We start from the raw sequence: 23130 nt of genomic DNA, 5'->3' as shown, positions 1-23130 counted from the left end.
AAAGGCCTAGAGCCACTGCACCGTTCCTGGAAGTACTGCAATACCAGGTTCGTGCCATGGAGGTGGATGGGTCAGGTCCCCCACACACCTCCGTGGAGGTGGATGGGTCAAGCCACCCCAATGGAGTTTTGTAAGGTTTTAACAGGGCAGGTGCATCAATTAAAAGGACCAAATTACATTCGAGAGGGGATTCAGTACAAAGATTATGCTCAATTTCCATGAACATTATTTTTTTTTGGCAATGTTAGTTGAGTAAATGAGGCGGAGTAAATTAGGCAGATCACTGAGGACTCTCCTGCTCGATCTAGATTATAAATTTGAGCCTTTGAAGGGGGGTTGAACCTACATCCGGCTGACTGAGGCACAAGTGCTTCCACAGACACTTGGCCGCCTTAATATTGCTGCTTTTGCTTAGTGGTAGGAAGGGAGATACTATTGAAGTAATTAATCTTGGTGAGTTGCTGTAGTGCATCCTGTAGATTGTACATACTCCAGCCATAGTGCACTGGTGAAGGATGGGTTGGATACTGAGCCCAGTGGCATGGGTGCCAGTCAAGATAACTGCATTGTCCTGCATAGTGTCCAGCTGCACTCATCCATGCAAGTAGAGTATTCCATTAGACTCCTGAATTGAGTCTCGTGTATGATGGATATGCTTTGAAAGGGAAGGAATTGGCCCATTTGTATTGGAGGGCCTAGCATATGCCTTACTCTTGTAAGCAGTGTTGCTATTGCAGGTCCAGTTCAACCTCTGGTCAATGGTGATCGCAAGATGTTGATGGATTCGTCGATGGTGATGTAATTAAAAGTCAAGGGGGAGATGGCTGGGCTTTCTCTTATTCAAGTTATTCATTAACTGGCACTTGTGATATGAATGTTGTGGTGTTATCCAGATCCTGCATAGGCTGCTTCATTAATGAAGCAGTTTACATTTTCTCAAACTGCGAAACTAGGCCTTCAAGCGCAATTCTATGTTCCTCCAGGACCACCGAATATTTTCGTTAAAAATTTTTCGGTTGGAGGTATTCGCCCGTAGGAAGCCTCCGACTGCAATTTCCCCCCCCCCCCCATTAAGTCTACAGTGCTGTAACTACAGAATTACAAACAACTAAGGTAATTGATTACAGATTAATTTCTCATTGAACAGATTAGAGTTCTCGCAAAATCTCAACTCAAGACAAGAAAAAAATGAAGAGGATCAAGTTGGTTTTATTAAAAATACAGACTCTATGGATAACAAAAGGATGTTTATAATTGTGGCATGCAGGAAGGCTGGAGCCAGTGCACATGTATCCCTCGCGGCTAAACAATTTTAACGGGGAAGGATAGCCATACCATTCAATTAACAAGATTCTTAACAAATTTCCTCTGGAGATCCCATGTTAAACTTATCCAAAACACATTTATTGTTAAATACTGTAGTTAAGTCAGTGTTTAATACTCTGAAATGGCAATGGTTTGTAAACCAGAAATTCCTGACATTACCCTTTTAACATGTAAAATGTTATGTTACACTGCACACAGTTTTAAGTGACAAACAATTGCTAAAATTAAGATTGTTCTTCCAGTTTATTTACAGCTGTGTTTTATAAACAGCAGTAAGTGGCATACAGTAACACAAAGTTGTTTACATTTACTGAAAATTACTGACAGAAATAGGCACAAAGTAGAGGTCGCATCAGGAATTTCATAGAGGGATAGAACTTCAATGAAAGCATGAATTGAATACGCCCTTTACAAGTGCATATTGATGCTAAAAGCCTGGTGAAAATAATTTGAGTCCCTTTGTACTGTATTAAAAGATTTTTTCAAATTAAGGTGCTTAAACAAAAACAAGGTGAAGTCTGTTACATCTATACAGTGATTATTAAATCTATGCGGAAAATGTTAGCCATTAAGGAAATATATCAAACTATTTGGAAAAAAAACAAATATCAACAATTATAAGTTAATAATATTCAAACAGATTGAACATTTTGCCTTCAACAAGTCTAACTTTTAGGAGCGCAGTTCTCAAAAAGAGTTCAAATTCTCAGATATAGGCTGTATGTAAGTTTGCTGTGTACCAAATAACAAAGGTTTAATGCAATACCTACAAATCTGTATCAGTTTTGAGTCGAGCCCCAGATGTTCCACTGCCAGAAACAGAATTACCGGTAGGTTAATCATCCAAAGGGAGATATCCTCCACCTCATCGGTTCTCAGTCTCTCTCGTTTTGAAGGCAACATCTCGAGTCTTCTGTTCATCAGCTTTCTAGTGCATCAAGGACTTTCATGATCTGCTGTTTTATGGCTTTAGTGGCATCTCCTGCATTTGGTATCAAATATCTGCCGAAAAATATTTAAAGTAAATCACAAGTATCGGACAGACTACTTGCCACCAACAAACAATTCAGTTATTCAGAATTTAGAGGTAATGTCATTTACAATACCATGTTTGAAAATCAGACTAATGACCCATTTTGTTTCTCTGACCGTTGCTAGTACAGGTACATGTATATTAAAACTAGTATGCTATCTCACACTACATTCACTGATTAAAGGAAACATCCAAAAGGTGAAACAGCCCTTTTCCTCAAGTGTTCATCTATAAAATGCTTTCCTCTCTATAATCCATCAGATAATAAATTAGTCAAGCTCTTCCAAATGCTGCCATCTTCACCATACTCAAACATGTGCAGAACATAGGGTGCTGAAAACAGTTTGGCAACTACAAAAAATACAAGATCATTCCAGAGTTTGGTGGAAATGTTTTTTTTAAAACTTGATTGAATCTGCAGAGTGGGGTAGAGAAGAATCAAAGGGGTGGGAAGCAGTTTAAGGAAGCCTCTATCACACTGTTTGAAAAATAACAAGCATTCTAATTACTGACACGTGAGACTTAGAAAGATAGGGGAGAAAAGACACAGACACTTCCAAGAACCAATCACGAAACACCAAATTTAATGTTTGCCTATCTCAGAATGGTATTATCCAATAATTAGCTACTAGCCACATGTGAATAATTGGGAGTGGCTAGCTGCATTTCTTATCAGTAAATAAAAAATGAGTAATCGACACAATTGGGCATGTGATATTTATACTAAGATTCACATGGCTTACTTTAACCTGTATTTAAGGCGTTTTGTACTAAAATTAATGCATGCAGCTAAAGCGGTGTTGCCATAGCCACACCTGTGGCTAGTCACCGATTTCTATTGGACAACAATGTCTTAGAAAGTTACAAACTATTGCTACCAGACCTGGGACTTCCAGCTCCAAACAGTGCCATCAGGCCCATGCCCTCATCTTCTCCTCACTGTTGACAGATATCAAGAATCTGTCAATGAGCCAAACCCCACAACCACCCTCCCCCACCCCAGTTCCATCAAATCCAGGACCATTTCCAGTGCTAGCAAAGTTTAAGAGCTAAAAATTAAATACGTGGGTTAAGGAAAAAAAATATATAAAAAGGCCACCGATTTAATTTTCAGAATAATGTACAGTGTTGTCAAATTCAATCCCCAGAACACTGGTAAAAATTTCAGAATATGAATTAGTAAAAATGGAATTTGACTTATTCAGTCATAGTATGACAGTGACCCTGATGTGATCCTGCACATGGTGCACGCCCCCTATTATTACAAAACAGCCGATTCTCCAGCTTGCTGTGAGCAATGCCACAGCAGATCTCTATTGAGATATAAGTATAAAGTGAAGCTGTATGTGTTATATGAAGCCTGGGCCCTAAGCTCTGGAACTCCCTCCCTGCCACTCGACCTCTCTTTCCTCCTTTAAGGCACTCCTTAAAACCTACCTCTTTGACCAAGCTTTTGGTCATCTGCCATAATTTCTTCTTATGTGGCTCGGTGTCAAATTGATCTATTTTGTCTTCTAACACTGCTGTGAAGCACCCTAGGTCATTTTACTACGTTAAAGGCGCTATATAAATAAAAGTTGTTGTCCTCATTAACTCAGAAGTACGGTGTTCCTTGGTTTGGTTACCTGGTTTTCTTTATATATTCTTAGTTTTACAGTTATTATTTTACCATAATTTCTGTGGACAAGTTTAATTTTGTCCTGACCCCTCCCTTGATCTAATTTTCAATGCACCATCTAGTGGAGAATGCATAAGGTAGTAAAACTCGAATGGGGGCAACCAAGTTGAATTAGTTAAGGTCCATGTAAACAAAAAGCATACACAATATTTCAGCAAAAATGGCTCATTTCCTACATTAAATAAAAATCTCTATTAAACATTTTTACTTGGCATCACATCTCTTACACGTTTAAACTCAAAGTGAATTTATAATCTTACCTTTCCACGGCCAAAATCTCTACTGGTGAGGCATTACTGTTTCCAAATTTAAATGTAATTAGCTCTGGGTGCTTCTTTTTAGATGTAATTTTTACCATAGATGTCAAGGCCTGCCGTGACTGAATGTAAGCAAATCCTTTCCGAGATGGAATTTCTCGCAAACAGTACATGTGGGTTGCTGTTACCAGAAGCTGACTAAAAAAACAAAACAAGAAAGAAATTAAGCTGCAATTTTCATAGCAATCAATCTATTTTTATTACCTGTGAATAATGATTTACAACATAGTGGAGATATTTCAAGAAACAAGCTTGTGTACTGGCAGTCTATTCCAAAACAGATTGGTTAGCATACAATGAGTAAAAATGATTACATAGAATTTTACAGCACAGAAACAGGCCATTCAGCCCAACAGGTCTATGCTTGACATGAGGCTCCGAACTAAATGAATTCACCATACAGGATCACTGTGATGTTACTGACGCTAGTCAGCAACCATACTACATATCGATATTAATGACACCCTCCAGATTCCTGGGACCAGGATCTGCAGAGCAACTGATAATGACAGTGAGATTTGAGCATGAATGAGAGACAGTTTGCCAAATAACTTGACCAATGTCATGGAACCGATTCAAAGCTCTTTTTTAAAAAAGGCACCCTAGACTTCATATTGAATAACTTAATAATCAAGAGTTCAAACCAATTTTTCTATATTGGGAATAGTTAAATTCAGACTGAAGTCTAAGGCAACAAACCTTTTATGAATGTAGACATTTTAAACCTCTTAAAAAAAGATGGATGTATTTTGATGTAGTTATATGCCATTTCAAAGCACCTAAAATACAACTGAACTAGTACATCAATCATAGCACACCTTGGAAACATGTGCCCCGTCTCTTTGACTTCATTACATGGAAAGTGGTGTTTAATGTCAGGCTTGTTCACCCATGTCTGAATATTCACCATCTCTTTCCGATCATCATCGGACATGGAAGAACTGTCAATTTCATCTGTTAAAATAAAATGGATAGAAAAATCTAACAATGAATGAACCAGAAACCATAAAGTATATAAATAAACATTACAATATTTCTAAGTAAAGACTTAGAATTTCTAAGTTAAGACTAAGTTATTTCTACTCCAGTAATTTATTAGAGATTTTTTAAATGGACATTAGCACATATGTTAGGATTGCTTTCAGAGATACCCAAATGTGAAACAGTAGTGCAGGACGATTAGAACACAAGAAAATGAGTTTGATATATGTCAAACAACCAAAATCTTCAATTTGGTATGGTTTGCTATGAAGAATAAAACAGGAGGCGAGTCACTAAACTAAAACCAGTTTTGTGGAGTTCATCGAAGATAGGCTTGAAACTCTCCTCACTACCTTGCTGGCAAAGTTTTCAATCTCAGTTGCATCACAGAGAAAGTGGAAATGGTCTTGGAACCCGTGTCCTCTCAGCTACTGGAGATGCATGGCCCAAGCAAGTACCGTTACAGTGAAATGGACGAGGAGGGAGAGAAGGATTTCATAATCCCATCTAGCTTATTTATTTCTAAACTGGAAGATACCATTTGTAATTGTTCTCAACATATGAAAATGAGATGACTTAAAAAATTAAAATGGCTTAATCTATAAAACACCACACAGTGTGGTACTAAGCCATAAAGACCAGAAAGTGGCATTTTAATCCCTGATCTGCTTTGAGTTAGCTAATCTCATGAGACAGCAGTTGGGATGTTACCACTGGTTTCAGTGTCCATGGGATAGGAAGGCGAAAAAAAAAGTTCCTGCTCCCAATTTCTGTCCCGTGTGCCCTCACCTCCATTGGAAAAGGGGATATAGGATCATACCCAGCTATAATGCTCTCAACAAACAGCGTGCCAGCACTCACTGTCTTGCTCATACATGAAGAATGTCCACTTGTCCGAGTTACCTGAAGGGTGCTGTTGCTAATAGGGCTATAGCCAAGGCACAGCCAGAGTCTTTAGGAGAGGCGAGGGGAGAAAATTACTTTAATCAAATATTCTTACAGTTTATACTCAAAATTGTAAAAGGAGGACAATTAATTTATTAACGCAGTTGGGAGACCCAGTATTAACTGGAGAGCTAAATGTAATTACCTGTATCATACTCCTCTTCATCTCCAATACTGAAGACAGGCTTTACTCCACGATAGGGTTTTCCCACCCTGTCACTGCTGCTCACATGCCTGAGTGAGGACAAATAACAGTGGTCAATAATTAAAACCAAAAAATGCAACTTCAGGACGAATGGTTATGTGCCTTGTATTAGAACATTCAAATGAATAAAATCAGTCAAATTTCTTCAACTTTTCCTGCATATTGAAAAACACAATCTTCTGTGAATACACTAGGCATTGTAAAGGTTAGAATTAAAATTACCGAACAAATTTTTATGGCTACAAAGTCAAGCTGTTAAAAAAACAGAGGCCGAGGTCATTCAGCATTTAATTGTTTGGTCAGGGAACTTTGCAAATTGGAAGGTGCTCTTTAGTTGCAGGCTCCAGGATTTTAAGATTGTTTCTCATTTTTACCAGTGTGAGTGAGTCAGAGGGGATACACGGAGGGGTGGAAGTGGGGGAAGCTTGCACATTTCTCGATTGGTTGTTGGAAAATATATTAGGGCTTCCTTACGCACCACAGCTTTATAAACAATTATTTTTTCAATAAGACAATTTTACTCATTGTTAACTGCTCATATAATTGCCTTCTCTTGAGCAAACAAGGGGGCATAGTCTCAGGACAAGGGGCCAGCCACTTGAACAGAGATGAGGAGGAATTTCTTTACTCAGAGGGTTTTGAATCTTTGGAATTCTCTGCCCCAGAGGGCTGTGGATGCTGAGTCTCTGAATATATTCAAGACTGAGATAGTAGATTTTAGGGGAATCAAGGGATATGGAGATTGGGTGGCAAAGTAGAGTTGAGGTTGATGATCAGCCATGATCTTATTGAATGGCGGAGCAGGCTCGAGGGGCTGTAGGGCCTACTCCTGCTGCTATTTCTTATGGTCTTATTTTATTTTATTTCAAATCTGCATTTGTTAGCACACTCTCAGGATGGATCATTCCCTATGTTAAAGAATGACTAAGTGACACCATCTCTCTGAATTACAAGTCCATGCAACCATAGCAAATAATTAGCTATGTGACCAGCGTTTTGAGTTAAGAGACTGACCTAACAGAATTATAGTGCGGTTCATTGAACCCTAAAACGAGACAAGGTGGATGTCTGGTAGAGCGACAAACTCCATAGGAATCGATTCAGTGGTTGGGGAGACGGAATTTGGTCTGAGGCCACTCGCACACACCATGTCAGTGTGACTATAGACTAAAACTATGATGTATATTATCTGCCCTCTCATTAACTGCACACCAGATTATCTACAAAATCTTTGGTGTGAGTGAGCAAGGAATGATCAGGAATACAGCAGGAGACTTGAGTTGGGATGGGATAGCAGCAGGAGCCAGGTTGGATGTGCACTACTTTTGATTGCAGTTTTACAAAATTGAAAATAAAGAGTCCCCGGAGAAAGGTGTACATTTATAAATATAGAAAGTCATAATTTATTACAGCTGCAAGCTGGACAAATATGTAAGCAGCAGTTTTGGATTAAATTTTGCATAGTATGTAAATAATGAGTATTAACAAAATTACAAGACACTCAAAGCATTTTTGTTAGTGAGGCGGAAACGAAGTGCAAAATTGCAGCAGAATGTAAAACAGCCATCAGTGAAACAACTAGAATACCTTTCAATGTTTTTGACCACAATAACTGAACACTTTGACACTTCAATAAGACTTCAGCTTACCATTAATACAAAGCTTAAAATTTTACAGATATTTAGATAAGTCCCATTTTCACTGGAAATCTAAAAATTGAATTTACACCCAATGACCCACAGGAATTTTCCAACCAAAAGTCATAGGAATCCTGGATAGGTCATGTGACTGGATAAGTAGTAGATTGAACAAATAGCAGGGTATTCATGGCAAGTGTAACGCCAAACTACAGCTACATCTACAGTGTGCTTTTCATGAGGACAGCGAGAGTGGGGGATGGGAGTGGAGGGGTTGGGGGGTGGAGGAGAAAAGGACGACGACGGGGACGTGGGGGGGGGGGGGAAATGGTGGGAGAGCACGACGAGGGGGGGCACGTGGGAGAGATGGCGAGGGGGGGGCACGTGGGAGAGGACAGCGAAGGAGTGGGGGGCGTGGGAGAGGACAATGAGAGAGGGGGGGGCGTGGGAGAGGACAGCGAGAGAGGGGGGGGCGTGGGAGAGGACAGCGAGGGAGGGGGTGGGAGGGGACAGGATAGCGAAGGGGCGGTAGGAGAGGATTGGGGGGGGGGGAGGGGGATGGGAGAGAGAGGATGGCTGGGGGGGGGGTAATGGGGGAGAGAGGGGACGGGAGAGGGGACGGCGAGGGTGGGACGGGAGAGAGAGGACGGCGAGGGGGGAGGGGGGGGAACGGCGCGAGGGGTGGGGGGAAGAATGGCGAGGGGGGAATGGCGAGTGGGGGAGGGAACGGGAGAGAGGGAGGGATGGGAGAGAGGGGACGGCGAGGGGGGGGGGGAACAGGAGAGAGGGGACGGCGAGGGGGTGGGGGGGAAGACGGCGAGGGGGGGGGGAGGAGACGGCGAGGGGGGGGGGAGGAGACGGCGAGGGGGGGGGGAGGAGACGGCGAGGGGGGGGGGAGGAGACGGCGAGGGGGGGGGAGGAGACTGCGAGGGGGGGGAGGAGACTGCGAGGGGGGGGGAGACGACTGCGAGGGGGGGGGAGGAGACTGCGAGGGGGGGGGAGGAGACTGCGAGGGGGGGGGAGGAGACTGCGAGGGGGGGGGGGGATCGGGAGAGACGGAGGGATGGGAGAGAGGGGATGGGAGAGAGGGGACGGTAAGGGGGTGGGGTGTGTTGCGGTAGAGAAGAAAACATGGGGGGATATCTATCAACACTTCATAGATCCGAGTGGTGCTTTGGATCTTTCAGTACCAAATGGTTACTTTTAACAAGCTTGGATAATCAAGAATCAGCCAGTAGCTATATCAGTAAGGCAGTGCTAATCTGGGAAACTCAAGAAAAAGGTAGTTAGCAGACATCTTTAACAAAAAGTACCGATAGTTTTTGAGGGTTGATTATATAATTACCAAAGGTACAGAACACCCACGCAACGAAAGCACAATATTGTCAATGCAAATGGTGAAACTTTCTAATAGCAGGCTGCACATCTCAGCCAGGTGCTGTGCAAGACTCCCAGAATGCCAGATAAGGAGAAATATAACTAAAAATGGTACATATACACACATTTTATAGTTTCTCTGCATGGTTCCATTATGAAAGACCAGTAACAAACTAGTAATTTTGGATTTAGACTAACCAAGTAGGAATTAAAATGAGTAGACGTTGCTTAAGGCTTAAGATACTACAGCAAAGCAACAGTAATTCAAAGTAGGAAGTGCTTGCGCATCATGCGAAAGTACACAGACCAGAAGTTGGCAAGCTATTCTGAACACCACCTTACCGATCTAGGTTCACTTTTTCTGGCCAAGGAAGTTGAAAAGTCATTCTATATTAATCAATGGTAGAAAACAGAACAAACCAATAAATTTCAAAAAGGAAAGGAAAAGCTACAAAAAAAATAATAAAATTAGAAATGAAAGCTTAACTACAACAGAAGATTTCATTAAAAATAAATAATCCTTCTTCCAAAAGACATCTCATCAAGTTTTACTTATTCTGCAATCATGTGGTGTGTATTTTGTTGTGTATATAGATAGACATGAATTCTATCTCAGTGCAAATTCAAAGTGAAAATGTTTCATTAAATTGAAATTCCACATAACTGGAAATTTAATTAAATGTATTTCTGATTTTAAAATTCCTCCTGCAGGAAGAAACTGTTATGATCTGTACAGAAACATTCTATTGGAATAAAATATAATTTTGCAGTACTTCTACATTACCTTTCAACTGGTGCAGATGTATTCTCAATAAAACTGATCACTTTCTCTTTGACATTCACTGATTTGGACTTAAGGGCAAAAGTCATCTTGTTGACTAATGACTTCACTCCCCTTCCATCACCTGAACCATTTGGCGATTCGCCCTGCAAAAGCATTTAATAGAACACAATTGTGGGATTCTCAAAACACAGCAAGAATGTGACACTTTCTGCTCAGCTTGCTTTACTATTTCTTAGCATGTTAATAAATCCATGCAGTTATTGAGATATCTAGAATAAAGTGTTACGTAGAAATAAACAGTTCTCGTCTACAACACATATACAATTACAAAGCTATTGGCCATTAACTATAATTTAATAGTAAACTTCAAGGTAAGATTTTGAAAACAATTCAGACAGTAAAGTACTGACATTCAAGCATATCTTCTGCAGTACAAAGCATTTAAATTACACTTATTTATTCTGGAAAAGCAAAGTATTTAATTTACATGGTCAACAGAAAATGTGCAACTGAAATTAAACTTCAGTATTTTGCCCATGGATATTTGTACATGCACAGTGAAACAAGCATCAGTTTAGAAAAGAGGCTATAAAGCCGGATACAAATTTAACAGACAGAACAATTTTCATTAGAAAGCTGCCACACAGGCTCATTGTGCATGGCCAAAGCATCACCAACTCAATTAAATTGTTTTACTATATTAAATGCAAATTCCATTTATTCTTCACCCTTCCCTCAACCAGAGAGCACAGTCAATGTTTCCAGGCATGCACTAAATCCACTCTGTGCCAGCCACAAGATGTGCCAGTTTGGCCCAGGAACAACTCTTCTGCTGAGATGAGATGAGGAGAAACTTCTTCACTCAAGAGAGTTATTAGCCTGTGGAATTCCCTACCGCAGAGAGCTGTTGATGCCAGTTCATTGGATATATTCAAGAGGGAGTTAGATATGGTCCTTACGGCTAAAGGGATCAAGGGGTATGGAGAGAAAGCAGGAAAGGGGTACTGAGGTGAATGATCAGCCATGATATTGAATGGTGGTGCAGGCTCGAAGGGCCGAATGGCCTACTCCTGCACCTATTTTCTATGTTTCTATCAATTTTGCAATTTTGGGCGGTAAGTCAGCGGTGTGCATGGGCGGACGGTATGCATACTGCCTGGCGGTATGTGGGTATTTTTTGATGAATTTCGCAATTTTGGGCAGTATGTCGGTGGTGTACGGGCGGTATGTCAACCAATTTCGGGCCCTAATAGTTTTAATGAAAGGATGCTGAGGAAGTATCAGTCCTTTATGAAAGGACAGTTTAAAGCATTCACATTTATTTTGAATTGGACAGGTACACATAGCATACTGGCATATCCCCATGATACAGATTGAAGTGAAACATTGTATAGGCAGATTCCAAGTCTCGCAATGCAACACACCTAACGGTGAACCAAAAGGAGTTTCTACTTTATATCAACTCTGGGTTTACACAAGAAGTCATACTTTACTTTAACTGAAGCCTGGATTCACTCTTAAGTATAGTACAATAAGGTTTCACAATCTTAACCAATATTCTTACTTTAAACAAAACATTGAAATAATGAAGATATACTTACATCAACAGAGGAAGAGATACTTCCGCGAGATCCAGAGGTACTAACAATCCAGTGACCGTAGCCATTTTCTGGCCCATCTACATTTATGTCTACAAGGTGCTGCTGCAATGCTGCAAAACATGGCAGCTTAAAGATACTGGAAATGATCAACTAAACCATCTAATCTTACTTCCAATAATAGTCTTCGTTCATCTCAATACAAAGAGAACACTATTCACTAGAACAACCTTTAAATTCAGTCAGATTAAGTATAGTCTACTCATCAATCCTGGTTAGTTCTTTGATCAATGTAAGCATAGATTTCGATACATTAGTATTGTTTCTTCAATGCCAAGTGATTATATAATTACATGGCTAATATTCATTACAACAGACACAGCAATTTTGATGTAGCTACAAGTTAATTACAAATGTATTACTAACAGAAACAATGCTTTCAAGTTAATCTACCTACACTGTGCCATGGAAGTTGATTATTGAAAGAATTAACTGAGTACAGAGCAATTTTATCAAAGTGAATTGAGCACTGCAGAGGGAAAATCTCATCAATGGAGTTTATTTTAGACACCATTACAGATCTTGCAATGCGTTACAGATGGGAGCTCTACAAAACAAACAGTGCACAAGACCTTGGAGACCTTGGGGATTTAAAAGTATTATAATTAATCTCAAAGCTGCATTACTCTATACCTCTATTAACCAACAAAATCTCCTAAAGAGTGCATTAAACACTCCAATGAAATAAATGGAATTCAACTAATGCAAAAGTTTTGCTATGCCGAAAAGTAAAATACTTTCTTCATTAAAAGAATTACATTTTGACTGTTATATGCAGACAGACAAAACAGGCCACTGGCTTTCTGCAATCCACACCTACACCCTTCCAGATCCCAAGACATCATGCACCAAAAAAAGACAGGCAGGCAGTCAACCCATGTCTTGACATCGATCGATAATGGTGATACGTGCAAGAAAGTGATGCAAATTGACTAATTCTCCAATGTTCTTCCCTCTTTTCAGAGGGAAATTCCCCAACTAGGTTAATAAAACTTGTATTAGTCAAAGCTACAAATGAACAAACTGTAAAGGGGAACTTTCAATTATCCACTATAGCTTTCCCCTCCATTATGATGGATAATCAAGGTTCTACTGTACTGCTGTTTAATGACTACATTTCCTTATTCTATAATCTGCAATAATAATGATGACCCTTTGACAAATTACACAAATTTGACAAATGGTGCAATTTTATCAATTCTATATTTCATTTAATTATGTAACCAATTTATATATCAAACAGGCTATTGCAAACTTGTAATTAATAGAAAGTTGCACTTCAGTCCCACAGTCCTGATCTTTGGGCACCCAGTGCAGAGGGGAGCTGGTAGATCGGAGGACCTCTCTGTTGGAATGCTCCTGAGCTTGGCCAAGGTGGCCATTAACAGGTCCAGACAGCAAGCAGCCGAGGGGGTCATTCAGCCCGACTCTCTTCTGCGGCTACGTTTGCGCCTGGGTGTCCCTGGAGATAGAGCATAAGGTGATCACCAGTACGCTTAAGGCCTTCCACGGCGGGTGGGCACTAGAGGACTGGAGTGATTCATCACCTTTGGAAACAAAATTCTGATTTGATTGGTTAAGTTTAATTTAAAATAGGTTTAATTTACGGTTTATTGGTTGTGCCTTTAAAAGGGGGGCACTTTCTTCCTTTTTTTTTTAAATTGGTGTTGGCACCAGCCAACAATCACTGAAATGAACATAAGGTGTAATTAATTGAAAGGAATTTAGTTGGAAACAAAAAGAAAACAAGCACGACAAAAGCATTACAAATAAGATTTGATAATAGCAAATATACTTTCAATCTTATTTTCATCTATACAGTACCAATAGAAAAGATACCAATACTGTAGATAACATGTTCTTAATCCTACTGCAGTAGCTTATCATTAATGGGGATCCTGATTTAAATCCTAGCTTTGACCAATACACACTCAATTATATGAAATACGGCGTCTCCACAGCACTTGTTCAGATTATCTGGAAGAAAAATGGCCACCTTACAAAGTACCATAGAGGGACTACAGCCAAAATCAGTTGAACCTTAAAGCTGAAGGACAGTATGGAATCAAGAATGCAGTTGGGGATAGGATTTACAAGGGAAGTGCATTCATTGTAATTGCTACAAGTGAATTTTCTGTTCATTTATAGGTGGTCTGTTAGTCTTATAGACTTTAAAATAGTTAAAATCAGAGCCAAGCAGGTTTTCTAGCTCGGTGTATATATCGGAACAGATGAGGATTATATAATGCCATGAATAATCAACTTATATATACACAAGATAGAGCTTCATTTTGTAGGAGCCTTAGTTAACTGCAATTTAAACAAATTATATAAAGGCATGAAATCAAAGGCATTAAATATAGACTCTGATTTTTGGGTTACATAGATAATCACCAGCCCAACCCGCACCGCCCCCCAATTGAAATGTTTTTGTGTTTACAGACCGTAAAACTAATGAGACACCCAAAATGGCCAAGTCCAAGAAGGACTAGGTTCAATCCAAACCCAGCTGAATTAACTGATTCCAAAGCGGGTAGGGGCAGTACGACCAGCCTCAGCATCCCCATGTTATGACAGGGCAAAAATTGCCAGTGTTTCTACTTCTGATTTCTATGCAGCAGCTCCAGCCAGAGATGAATTTTCTGGACATCAGGTGGGAACAGGACTGGTCTTGACTGATACCCACCAGAGTCAAATAGCTTTTGACATTCACCATCACATATGATCAACAGCCACTTGGATGAAGTGCCAAGGAGGAAAACCAGCAGACTTGGAAATAAAGCGCAAGCAAAAAAATCATCACCATCTTTCGGAGAGGGGAGAAAATTAGCAGGAAATAACAAAAATAAACAAAATAGCTCAACAGCACCTAGCCAGGTCAACTTTAGATTCCATTCCTTTTGTTGGGCACAGGACCTATTGCTATGATGAATGCTTGATGCTACCGTGCACCATCCTAACCCTGTGATAATCACTAAACACATTAAGTCACTGCTTGTTTCCACAAACTCTTGACAATTAGGTACTTGTGTTATCCTGCTGGAAAACCAGATTTTGATACAATGAAACATCCAAAAAATAACTATCAAAACCATTCACCTTAATTATTGGCATTCTTTTGTAACACAGAAATGGTGTACAATTTGTTAACAATGTATTTCCTAGTCAGTGCACCAACTAATGAAATATTAGCATACACTATTCACAAATGCAGCACAATCTTCTAAATTTCATTACTGCAGTGTGTCTGAAAATAAAAAGGTTGTTCTGAGACAGTCTCAATGCCCATGATAAACAAGGGAATAGATCACCAGGACAGAGTTTAAGGGTGAAATGATTTGGAGAGAAAAGATTTCAAAGAAAAGAAAGGGTGCAGCTTCCAACAGCGACCAAGGACATCAAATATATCAGAGCCTTCCCACAATGTTTTGTATAATTCTTAATGTTCTAAAGCAAAGGAAAGTTGCAGTTGGTGAGAGGAGGGATATATATTTAATACAATAGTCACTGCTCCAATTTTAGCTCTAGTATGGCAAGATATGAAAATCGTATATTGAGTACTGTACAATGAAGGCACTTCTATATAAAATCAGAAAGGCAGTATAACCAGAAAATAATTCTAGTTATTGAAATTTATATATAATGGTTACTAAAAGTTTATAGAAAATTATTTTTGCATCCTGTAGCTCAGTAGATAACCTCAGAAAAGCACAGCATTATATCCCTTGGGAAAGAAAGCAATTTTTAAAAAAGTTAACTAGGTTTATATTCTGACCAATTATACACAAACAGATTTCACTTTCACAGAGTTAAAGGGAAAGTGTATTCTACTGAATTGTTATATCATCCCAACATCATAAAGGTTTTTCTCTGCTGACTATAGTTGAGTATCACATTTGTTCCTGGATTCCCTCGAATCAACGGTTTTAAAACATAAAACACTACCATTGCACAAAAGCTAGTAAGTATCTGGCCAGCTTCAATCTGTAGCACTTTAGTTACCTCACAATTCAGACTATGTGCCTTCATTAAAGAATTGTAATGGTTCCCTTCTCTACTAAAGTTGATTGAATACAAACTGTTAGAATTTTTGGATACTCTAATGTGCAAAAAATCAGAAAATCTTTCATTCAATAAATTCTGAAGACACAAAACTATCACTGACTTGTGGAACAATCAATATTGTCTCTAGTGACTCAGAGAATCTAGCACTAGTCCATCTTCAGCCATTCAACGTAATGTAATAACACAGGTTAATTACTGACACGGCTGACAAAATAGAATTTCCCTTCGGCTGTCATGTAATGACAAATTCAAGATTGATATTGACCATCATTTTTGTCTATGCTTGAATTTTTAAAAAGTTATTTATATTGAGAATTAAGCGCAAGGATAATTTAAATGACTGGAAATCACAGCAGTAAATGTGAATAATGTAGCCGCAGGACAAACACTATGAAGAGGCTCAGAAGGCACAGTCACCAATTCCTACCCACTATCACCTTTAAAAGACCTGACTTTCATCAATAATTTATTTAAACAGTTGTACCATAAAATATTGGTCATCCAGAACCACAGCTTTTATGCAAAGTATTGTGAGATCCCAAATAATCAATGGCCTTTCACAATATTATTTTAAATAAAGTCAAATATAGTCCGTCTTACTCACGCTACAAAATCCTTCACTAAAAACACTGAAGGAAGGCTCTGCCATCAGAAAACAGCATGCAAATTTGACAAAAATTAAAATTGGGCACAGGACAATGCCAATTCACTAAAATGCTGGAAAATAAAAAGATCAATATGGTGACTAAAACTGAACATAGACAACGACTGCACAATGCAAATTAAATCTATTGAAATGGCTGCTGAGGAAGTGGAAAGAGATGTTGAGCTTCTATAACAATTACATAAAACCGACTACAAATAATACCAATTATGACAATATTAAGCCTCACATGTTGATTGTAAAGGATAAAGACGAATATAAAACCAGAATGAAGATTTTCTGTCAATCAACTAAAAATAGAAATGTTTGCACAAAGCAGTGGCAATGTACTTTAAGGTTTAAATGGCAATGCAATTGGCTTAATTTTCACCACCATTCTGCGCCGTTTTTTTGGCCGACACGGTTTTTTTTGAGCAAACTAAAATCTGCAAGTTTCACTAAAGTTTCTGCGGCATTCTAAAGTAGGTACGTTCGATTTTTTTAGTTCCTTTTTTTTGTGTCACTGGGGGCGGAACCTGCCGGGAGCGCCATTTCTGGTCATTTAAATGAGTTTGGCCAGTAAGATTTTTTTTCTAAAATGGCACACTGCACCCTTTTGAAAAACATTACCTACACTTAAGGAAATCGGCGCAGAGAAGAGAAAATTGGCGGAGAGAAGACGCCATTGTTTCAGCGGAACTGAATACACTACCGGGGGGGGGGCGGGGAAGGAGAAGCGTCCTTTCGGCCTGGGATAGCAGCGGGCCGGTGTGGGGCCCTTTCAGCCTGGGATAGGTGTGGTCCGTTCTTTCAACCCGGGACAGGTGCGGAGCCCTTTCGGCCCAGGATGGCAGTGGGTCGGTGCAGGGTCCTTTCAGCCTGGGTTAGGTGTGGGCCAGTGCGGGGTCCTTTCGGCCCGGGATTGCAGCGGCACCAGCACTGTAGAGGTGAAAAAAAATCTATAAATACTAAAAAGGAATAAAGAAATTTCATTTTGTTTCATATATTGTGATTTCAGACAACTGCACTAAAAAAAGTCCATGTGTAATTTTGGGCCCTATATATATATATGCTTGCTAAACTAATGCACAAAAGTAGTAATATTTCATTATTTCCAACAGGTTTGGGAATATGTCCTTATCAAGCAAGTTGTAATTTGAGATCAACATCTTAAATTCTTCGTTGTAATATTAAATTGATTTGATCAGTAGAAATAGCTTTTGTTGAAAACCAACATTCAAAGATTTTGAGAACTTACCCATAAAGCCCCCACTGGCAATACTAACATATTCTTTGTTTTTCTAGAATATAAAAACATTTTTAAAAAACTCAAATGGTGTCCTTTAATATGGAGCATAAATACAAAATGAATAACTTTATAATCAAATTTGAAGATTCATTACAGGATTCTACAGGCCAAATGGCCATATGGGGAGAACTTCAAATAAAACTAAGTTTAGCACACAAATTGATCCATAGTGGTCTGGGTTTTTTTTTAAAAAGGAATGGTAGGAATGATTATTCGAAGTCTAGCTGAGGGTCAACCTAAGCATAAGAATATCATAGATAACAGCCATGTGTTCAACTGTGGCAGATTTTGTTTCTTTCAATGTTTGTTGGGCCTAAAAGATAGAATTTTCTTCCTGCACCAAATTCCAGCACTTCCTATTAAACAGTTGTAAACTTAGCAGCCTTGCTAGATTGTTCAATCACAACTGGAAAACATTTCATTGCCCTGCAGTTATACTTCTCTCGGGCCTTTTCAACTGCTTTCCTTCAGCCTTCTCAAATGGACAATAATAATTTTCCCAAATTAGTCCTATTCATTATTTTAAATGTGTCACTATTTCTCAGAGGGAACTAATCAAGGTAGCTACGACTCAGGATGGGAGACCTTGTTTTAACGGTCATTATCTTTACGTAATCCTGAACTGCACGAGGAGATCCTGCTTGTGAGGCAGTAGAATCTGGACAGTGCTCACTGCCATGATGTTGAGAATCACAGTTTGCAGGGTCAATTAAGGGTTATCAGTATGATTTTCACTAGAGTTACTCATTTTTTAAACTACCTATGGAATGTAGAGAAAATGCAAACAGAAACCTTTGTGTCTTGGCAATATTTTCATGTGCAGGCTTATTACAAGGTTTCCCAAGAAAATATCAAGCTAGGCTTGATTGTGTGCAGAATGCAGAATGAAAAATTTTAATATCTCTGTTCAAGGGTCTCAGTATTTCTTTTAGAACAAAAATGAAAAAAGTCACAACTTGTTACATAATCCGACGTATAAATTTCAGGGTTTATACAACATTATTTTGCTTTTATTATATTATTAAGCATGTTATTAAAAACATGGGTTATTAAAAAGGATGAACAGATTTTGAACTATCTGCACCTAATTCTGCCATCTCTATCGCTGCCTGTGATATTATCCTGTCCATCCCTTAGTGGCCCTATTCCCATCCTGACTTTCCTTTTTTTTATTTATGTATCTGTAAAATAGTTTACTATTTTGTTTTATGTTCCTTGATAATTTAATTTCCGAGTTCTTTTTTGTCTTTCTAATTTTTTTTACTTTTCCCCTGAACTCTTCATATTCTCTCTTGTCATGCTCTCCCCTGCTGTCCATGTACTTAGTGTATGCCTCTTTTCTTGCTCTCAATTTTCCCTTATGTCTTTATTCATCCATGGTGTCTCATTAGTGTTTAGCTTGTTCTTGTTTTTTTTAAACAGAATATATTTTTCTCGGACTCTTTTGAACACCGTTTTAAATATTTCCCACTGCTGTTCTACATCATTGTTTGCCAATATTGTTGTCCATTTTATTTTATCAAGTTCTATTCTCAGCCCTGCAAAATTGGCTTTTCTTCAATCTATTATCATGGTCTTCGTCATACTTATATCCTTCTCAATTATCTTAAAGCTTATGATGACCACTGTTGCCTAAATGTTCCCCTACTCATACTTCCTTTATTTGCTGTGGTTCATTCCTCATTACGAGATCCAATAACAAATCCTCCTTTGTTAGACTTCTTACATATTGGGTTAGAAAAGAGTCCTGTATACATTGTAGGAATTCCATTTCCTTATCCCCTTTACCTACCAAGACTATTTTCCTAAAACGCTTTCTGTAATTGATAGAACTGGTGCTAAAGTATGGTCGAGTTATAACTCACCTGAAGAAAGTGAGCCAGTACCATGTTCATGTACATATCCTCCTCCTCTCGGCCACTTCCCATGAAGCACAGATGTTCACCACTTGCTATTGACCCTGACTCGATGGATTGTTTCTGTGCTTCCAAAAGAGATTTAACTGAAAGTGCAAACTCGGCAGGGTTTTGCAGCATCTGTAAAAATTGAAATAATCCCATTAAGTTGCAAAAAGGTTTGCAAGAAATGTGTTAACTCTTTGTGGACTGTAGTTTTACATTAAATTAAAATTAGCGAGTCACATTTATTGAAAGTACATTCCAACTGCAGTGTTCTGTGGTTGTTTTAACAAGATTTCCCTTAAGTAGCTTAAAGAAAATAACTTTTGGCCTAATATTTTTTTAAACTCAGAAAATGGCTGCCCAGTTGCTTTCTACTGATGATATCTTCCTGGTCTTAGTTTATCTAGCTATTTATACAGTTTTTTTTGAAGAAGAAATATATATACAGTACTAATTACTCAAATTCCTTACACATAATGGGGAAAAAGTCATCCAGTCTGTAGATTTGCTTCCGGCTTGCTATTTATATACTTATGTCATCCAGCTTCATTTATATTATCAATTCCTCTCAGAATTTAAAAACTTAGATCATCATTTTTTCAGTCATAAAATTAAGTTCAGCACTATGACTGTTTTCACAGCCTGAACCCCAAGACCATAATAACTGTCCTTTCGAGACTGCTTGCACAAGAGAGTACATAGAGGAGAGAAATTGCATAGTGCCCCGTTTGAGGTGGTAACAGCCGCGAGGCGGGACTGTCTGCACCAGGTGCGGAAGTCCCGCCCCACTCGTAACGCGTTCCACTTGCTTTGCGGGGAGGGCCAAGCTGCCGACTCTGAAGGTCCCTACCTGGAGCTCTGGGGAGCAGGTTGCCATTGCAAAAATCATGGCACGGACCCCACGTTCAATGATTCAATGGGCCGCGACCGGTAAATCAGACGATTTTTTTTTGTGCAAACGCCACCTCCCCTTTACGTAGTGCCCCGCAAGCAGCCTACAGCCCGGTATGCGCCCCCCAAATCTGTCGCTGGAATCAACCGGCGCAGCTTCGGGGGGGTGGGGGGCTCTTGAATTTTCGTTCTGGGATAAAAACGGGTTTGCTGTGCACGGTGATGACATTATCATCGTCGGTGCAGCAAATTGAGCCGCTACCGGTTACCAATGCCGTTAATCTCCCATGGAAATTAGCGGGAGTCGTTAGCGGCGCCATACCCAGGCGAAAAGTCGTTTCCGCCCAGTTAGCACTCCCCCGGGACGCTAATGGGAGGTGCAAATGACCCAAATTTCTCCCCATAATATCTGAAATGTGACCTCACCAATGATCTATATGAGGTTAGAATAACAGGTTTTGATTAAATGCCCATTTTCAAGATTATCTTGTTGGAAATTGTTTCTGTTAAATGTGAAACTTTAAGAGAATAGGCAACAATTACACAAGTGTTTTCCTTTGTAATTTGGAATTATCCTAGTCCCTATGTCTTAGTGCCATGGATGTTGTTTCTCAAGACTCCTTTGAAAGTTCCTTCTAACTTTTCTGAATATCAGAGCCCAGTGTGAAGCCTATCGGAATTTGAACCTGCGAAGCAGACAAGTATCTCAGAAGGTCCCTGCAACATTGTCAAAAAATGCAATGCAATCATTCTACCTGATTTTAGCAACCTTAGCACATCTGTGCATAGCATGCATTTTCTTCCAGTAATATTCATTATACATTTTTATTTACCAGATCTGAATCCAAGTGAAATGCTGTAGAAAGATGCCCAGCATTGTACTGTTCTGCAGGTCGACAATCTACTACAAAGAACCGAACTCCATCCTTTAAAGTGAAAAACAAGGTAAATAAGAAACAAAGTAGAGATACCACAAAATAAGGTGCTTGCACTGCAGTGTAAATGGTTACTCAACTATATTATTCTGCAATATTTTTCTTCGGCAGCACCTCCCAAATCTGCGACCTCTACCACATAGAAGGACAAGGGCAGCAGGCGTATGGGAACACCATCGCCTGCAAGTTCCCCTCCACGTTACACACCCTCTTGACTTGGAAATATATTGCCATTCAATCAACGTGGCTGGGTCAAAATCCTCGAACTCCCTCTGTAACAACACTGAGAGAGTACCTTCACCACACGGACTGCAGCGGTTCGAGAAGGTGGCTCACCACCTCCTTCTCGAGGGCAATTAGGGTTGGGCAATAAATGCTGGCCTTGCCAGCGACGCCCACATACCATCAAATAAAAAAAAATGTAGGGTAAAAAGACTTCTCTCTTCAAGGTGGACTCCCTGAAATAAGAAGTCCCATATAGCGACCACAAAATCACTCAGACGAAACCTTGGTTCAACCGATCTTTATTCAAGCATATGTAGGGGAAGCGTTCCAAGTGAACCTTCAACGAACGATGGTTTCACACAGTTATACAGTTTCCGAAGTGTGCGACTCTTCTGCAAAACCTTCTATGACCACCGGTTGGCCTACAGCTCATCAGCGGAGCTACACTGTTTCGTTAACCCTCATCAGACTGGCTGCTGAGTGGTTTCACCACCTCTCCATCTCCCATAGCACGTGGGACTGATCTCAGTCTATTGGAATGTGTTATTCCACAGTCTTAACCTTGCTCTAGCTTCTCATAGCTAGTTCTGCATTCTTTAAAAGATAAACACGCAAGCAAAGCTATTCCCTTTAGCCTGATTCTATGCCGTTCCCTTAAATCTTGAATATCTAAAGTTTCCATTTTATGTTATACGGCCATTTTCTATCATTTATAAGCAAGTTTTAGATACAATCTGTCAATAGGCGATATCTTACAATCCCTACCTTGAGGTGGAGGAACTTCCAACTCCCCACAACCTCCTAATACTGATAAGCCCTTTTAATGTGAACCATCTTATGTATCAGATCAATTCACTACCTTCAGTATCCACTTTGGTGACTATCTGTCTGTCTACTTTATACTTTACCCACTTATAAAAATTAACCATGCCAACATTGAATCATGCTGTTTATATTTCTATATAGTCCCATTAAGTCTTCATAGTACTTTTACATCATAGTCACTTATACATCATTACAATCTTAGCAAATTACAACACTGTTTCGAGGCTCTAAAGTAAATATCCAATCTAACAAAAGGTCAATAATCTGAACACTGTTGTAAATTGTGAGGTTATCACAGAACACAACCGTGTACTTTCCACCTCTATTTAGTGAAATGCAAATCCTTCTAAATAAAATAAAATTTTTAATGTAACTAGAATCAGCTGCAAGGATTT

General features: G+C 39.4%; 1 protein-coding gene across 3 annotated transcripts in view; it reads right to left on the bottom strand.

Moving 5' to 3' along the window:
- Positions 1-1189: 1189 nt before the first annotated feature.
- The window catches only part of tbc1d23 (TBC1 domain family, member 23), an 81468-nt gene continuing 59527 nt past the window's right edge, over positions 1190-23130 (bottom strand). For 2 of the 3 annotated variants that reach the window (XM_070870221.1, XM_070870222.1), the window contains exons 10-19: positions 21584-21676; positions 19824-19994; positions 17908-17950; positions 11885-11994; positions 10284-10426; positions 9842-9886; positions 6426-6514; positions 5173-5308; positions 4298-4492; positions 1190-2328 (exon numbers count right to left, since the gene is read on the bottom strand). In XM_070870221.1, coding sequence (XP_070726322.1) covers positions 2247-2328; positions 4298-4492; positions 5173-5308; positions 6426-6514; positions 9842-9886; positions 10284-10426; positions 11885-11994; positions 17908-17950; positions 19824-19994; positions 21584-21676 — 1107 coding nt within the window. In that variant the 3' untranslated portion in view covers positions 1190-2246. The remainder of the gene's footprint in view (positions 2329-4297; positions 4493-5172; positions 5309-6425; positions 6515-9841; positions 9887-10283; positions 10427-11884; positions 11995-17907; positions 17951-19823; positions 19995-21583; positions 21677-23130) is intronic. The other variant, XM_070870223.1, reaches the window with a different exon arrangement.

This window comes from Pristiophorus japonicus, unplaced genomic scaffold (assembly GCF_044704955.1).
Source record: "Pristiophorus japonicus isolate sPriJap1 unplaced genomic scaffold, sPriJap1.hap1 HAP1_SCAFFOLD_1194, whole genome shotgun sequence".
Taxonomy (NCBI): domain Eukaryota; kingdom Metazoa; phylum Chordata; class Chondrichthyes; family Pristiophoridae; genus Pristiophorus; species Pristiophorus japonicus.
The sequence above is the reverse complement of the archived record's forward strand: the minus strand, read 5'-3'. Positions and strand labels throughout refer to the sequence as shown.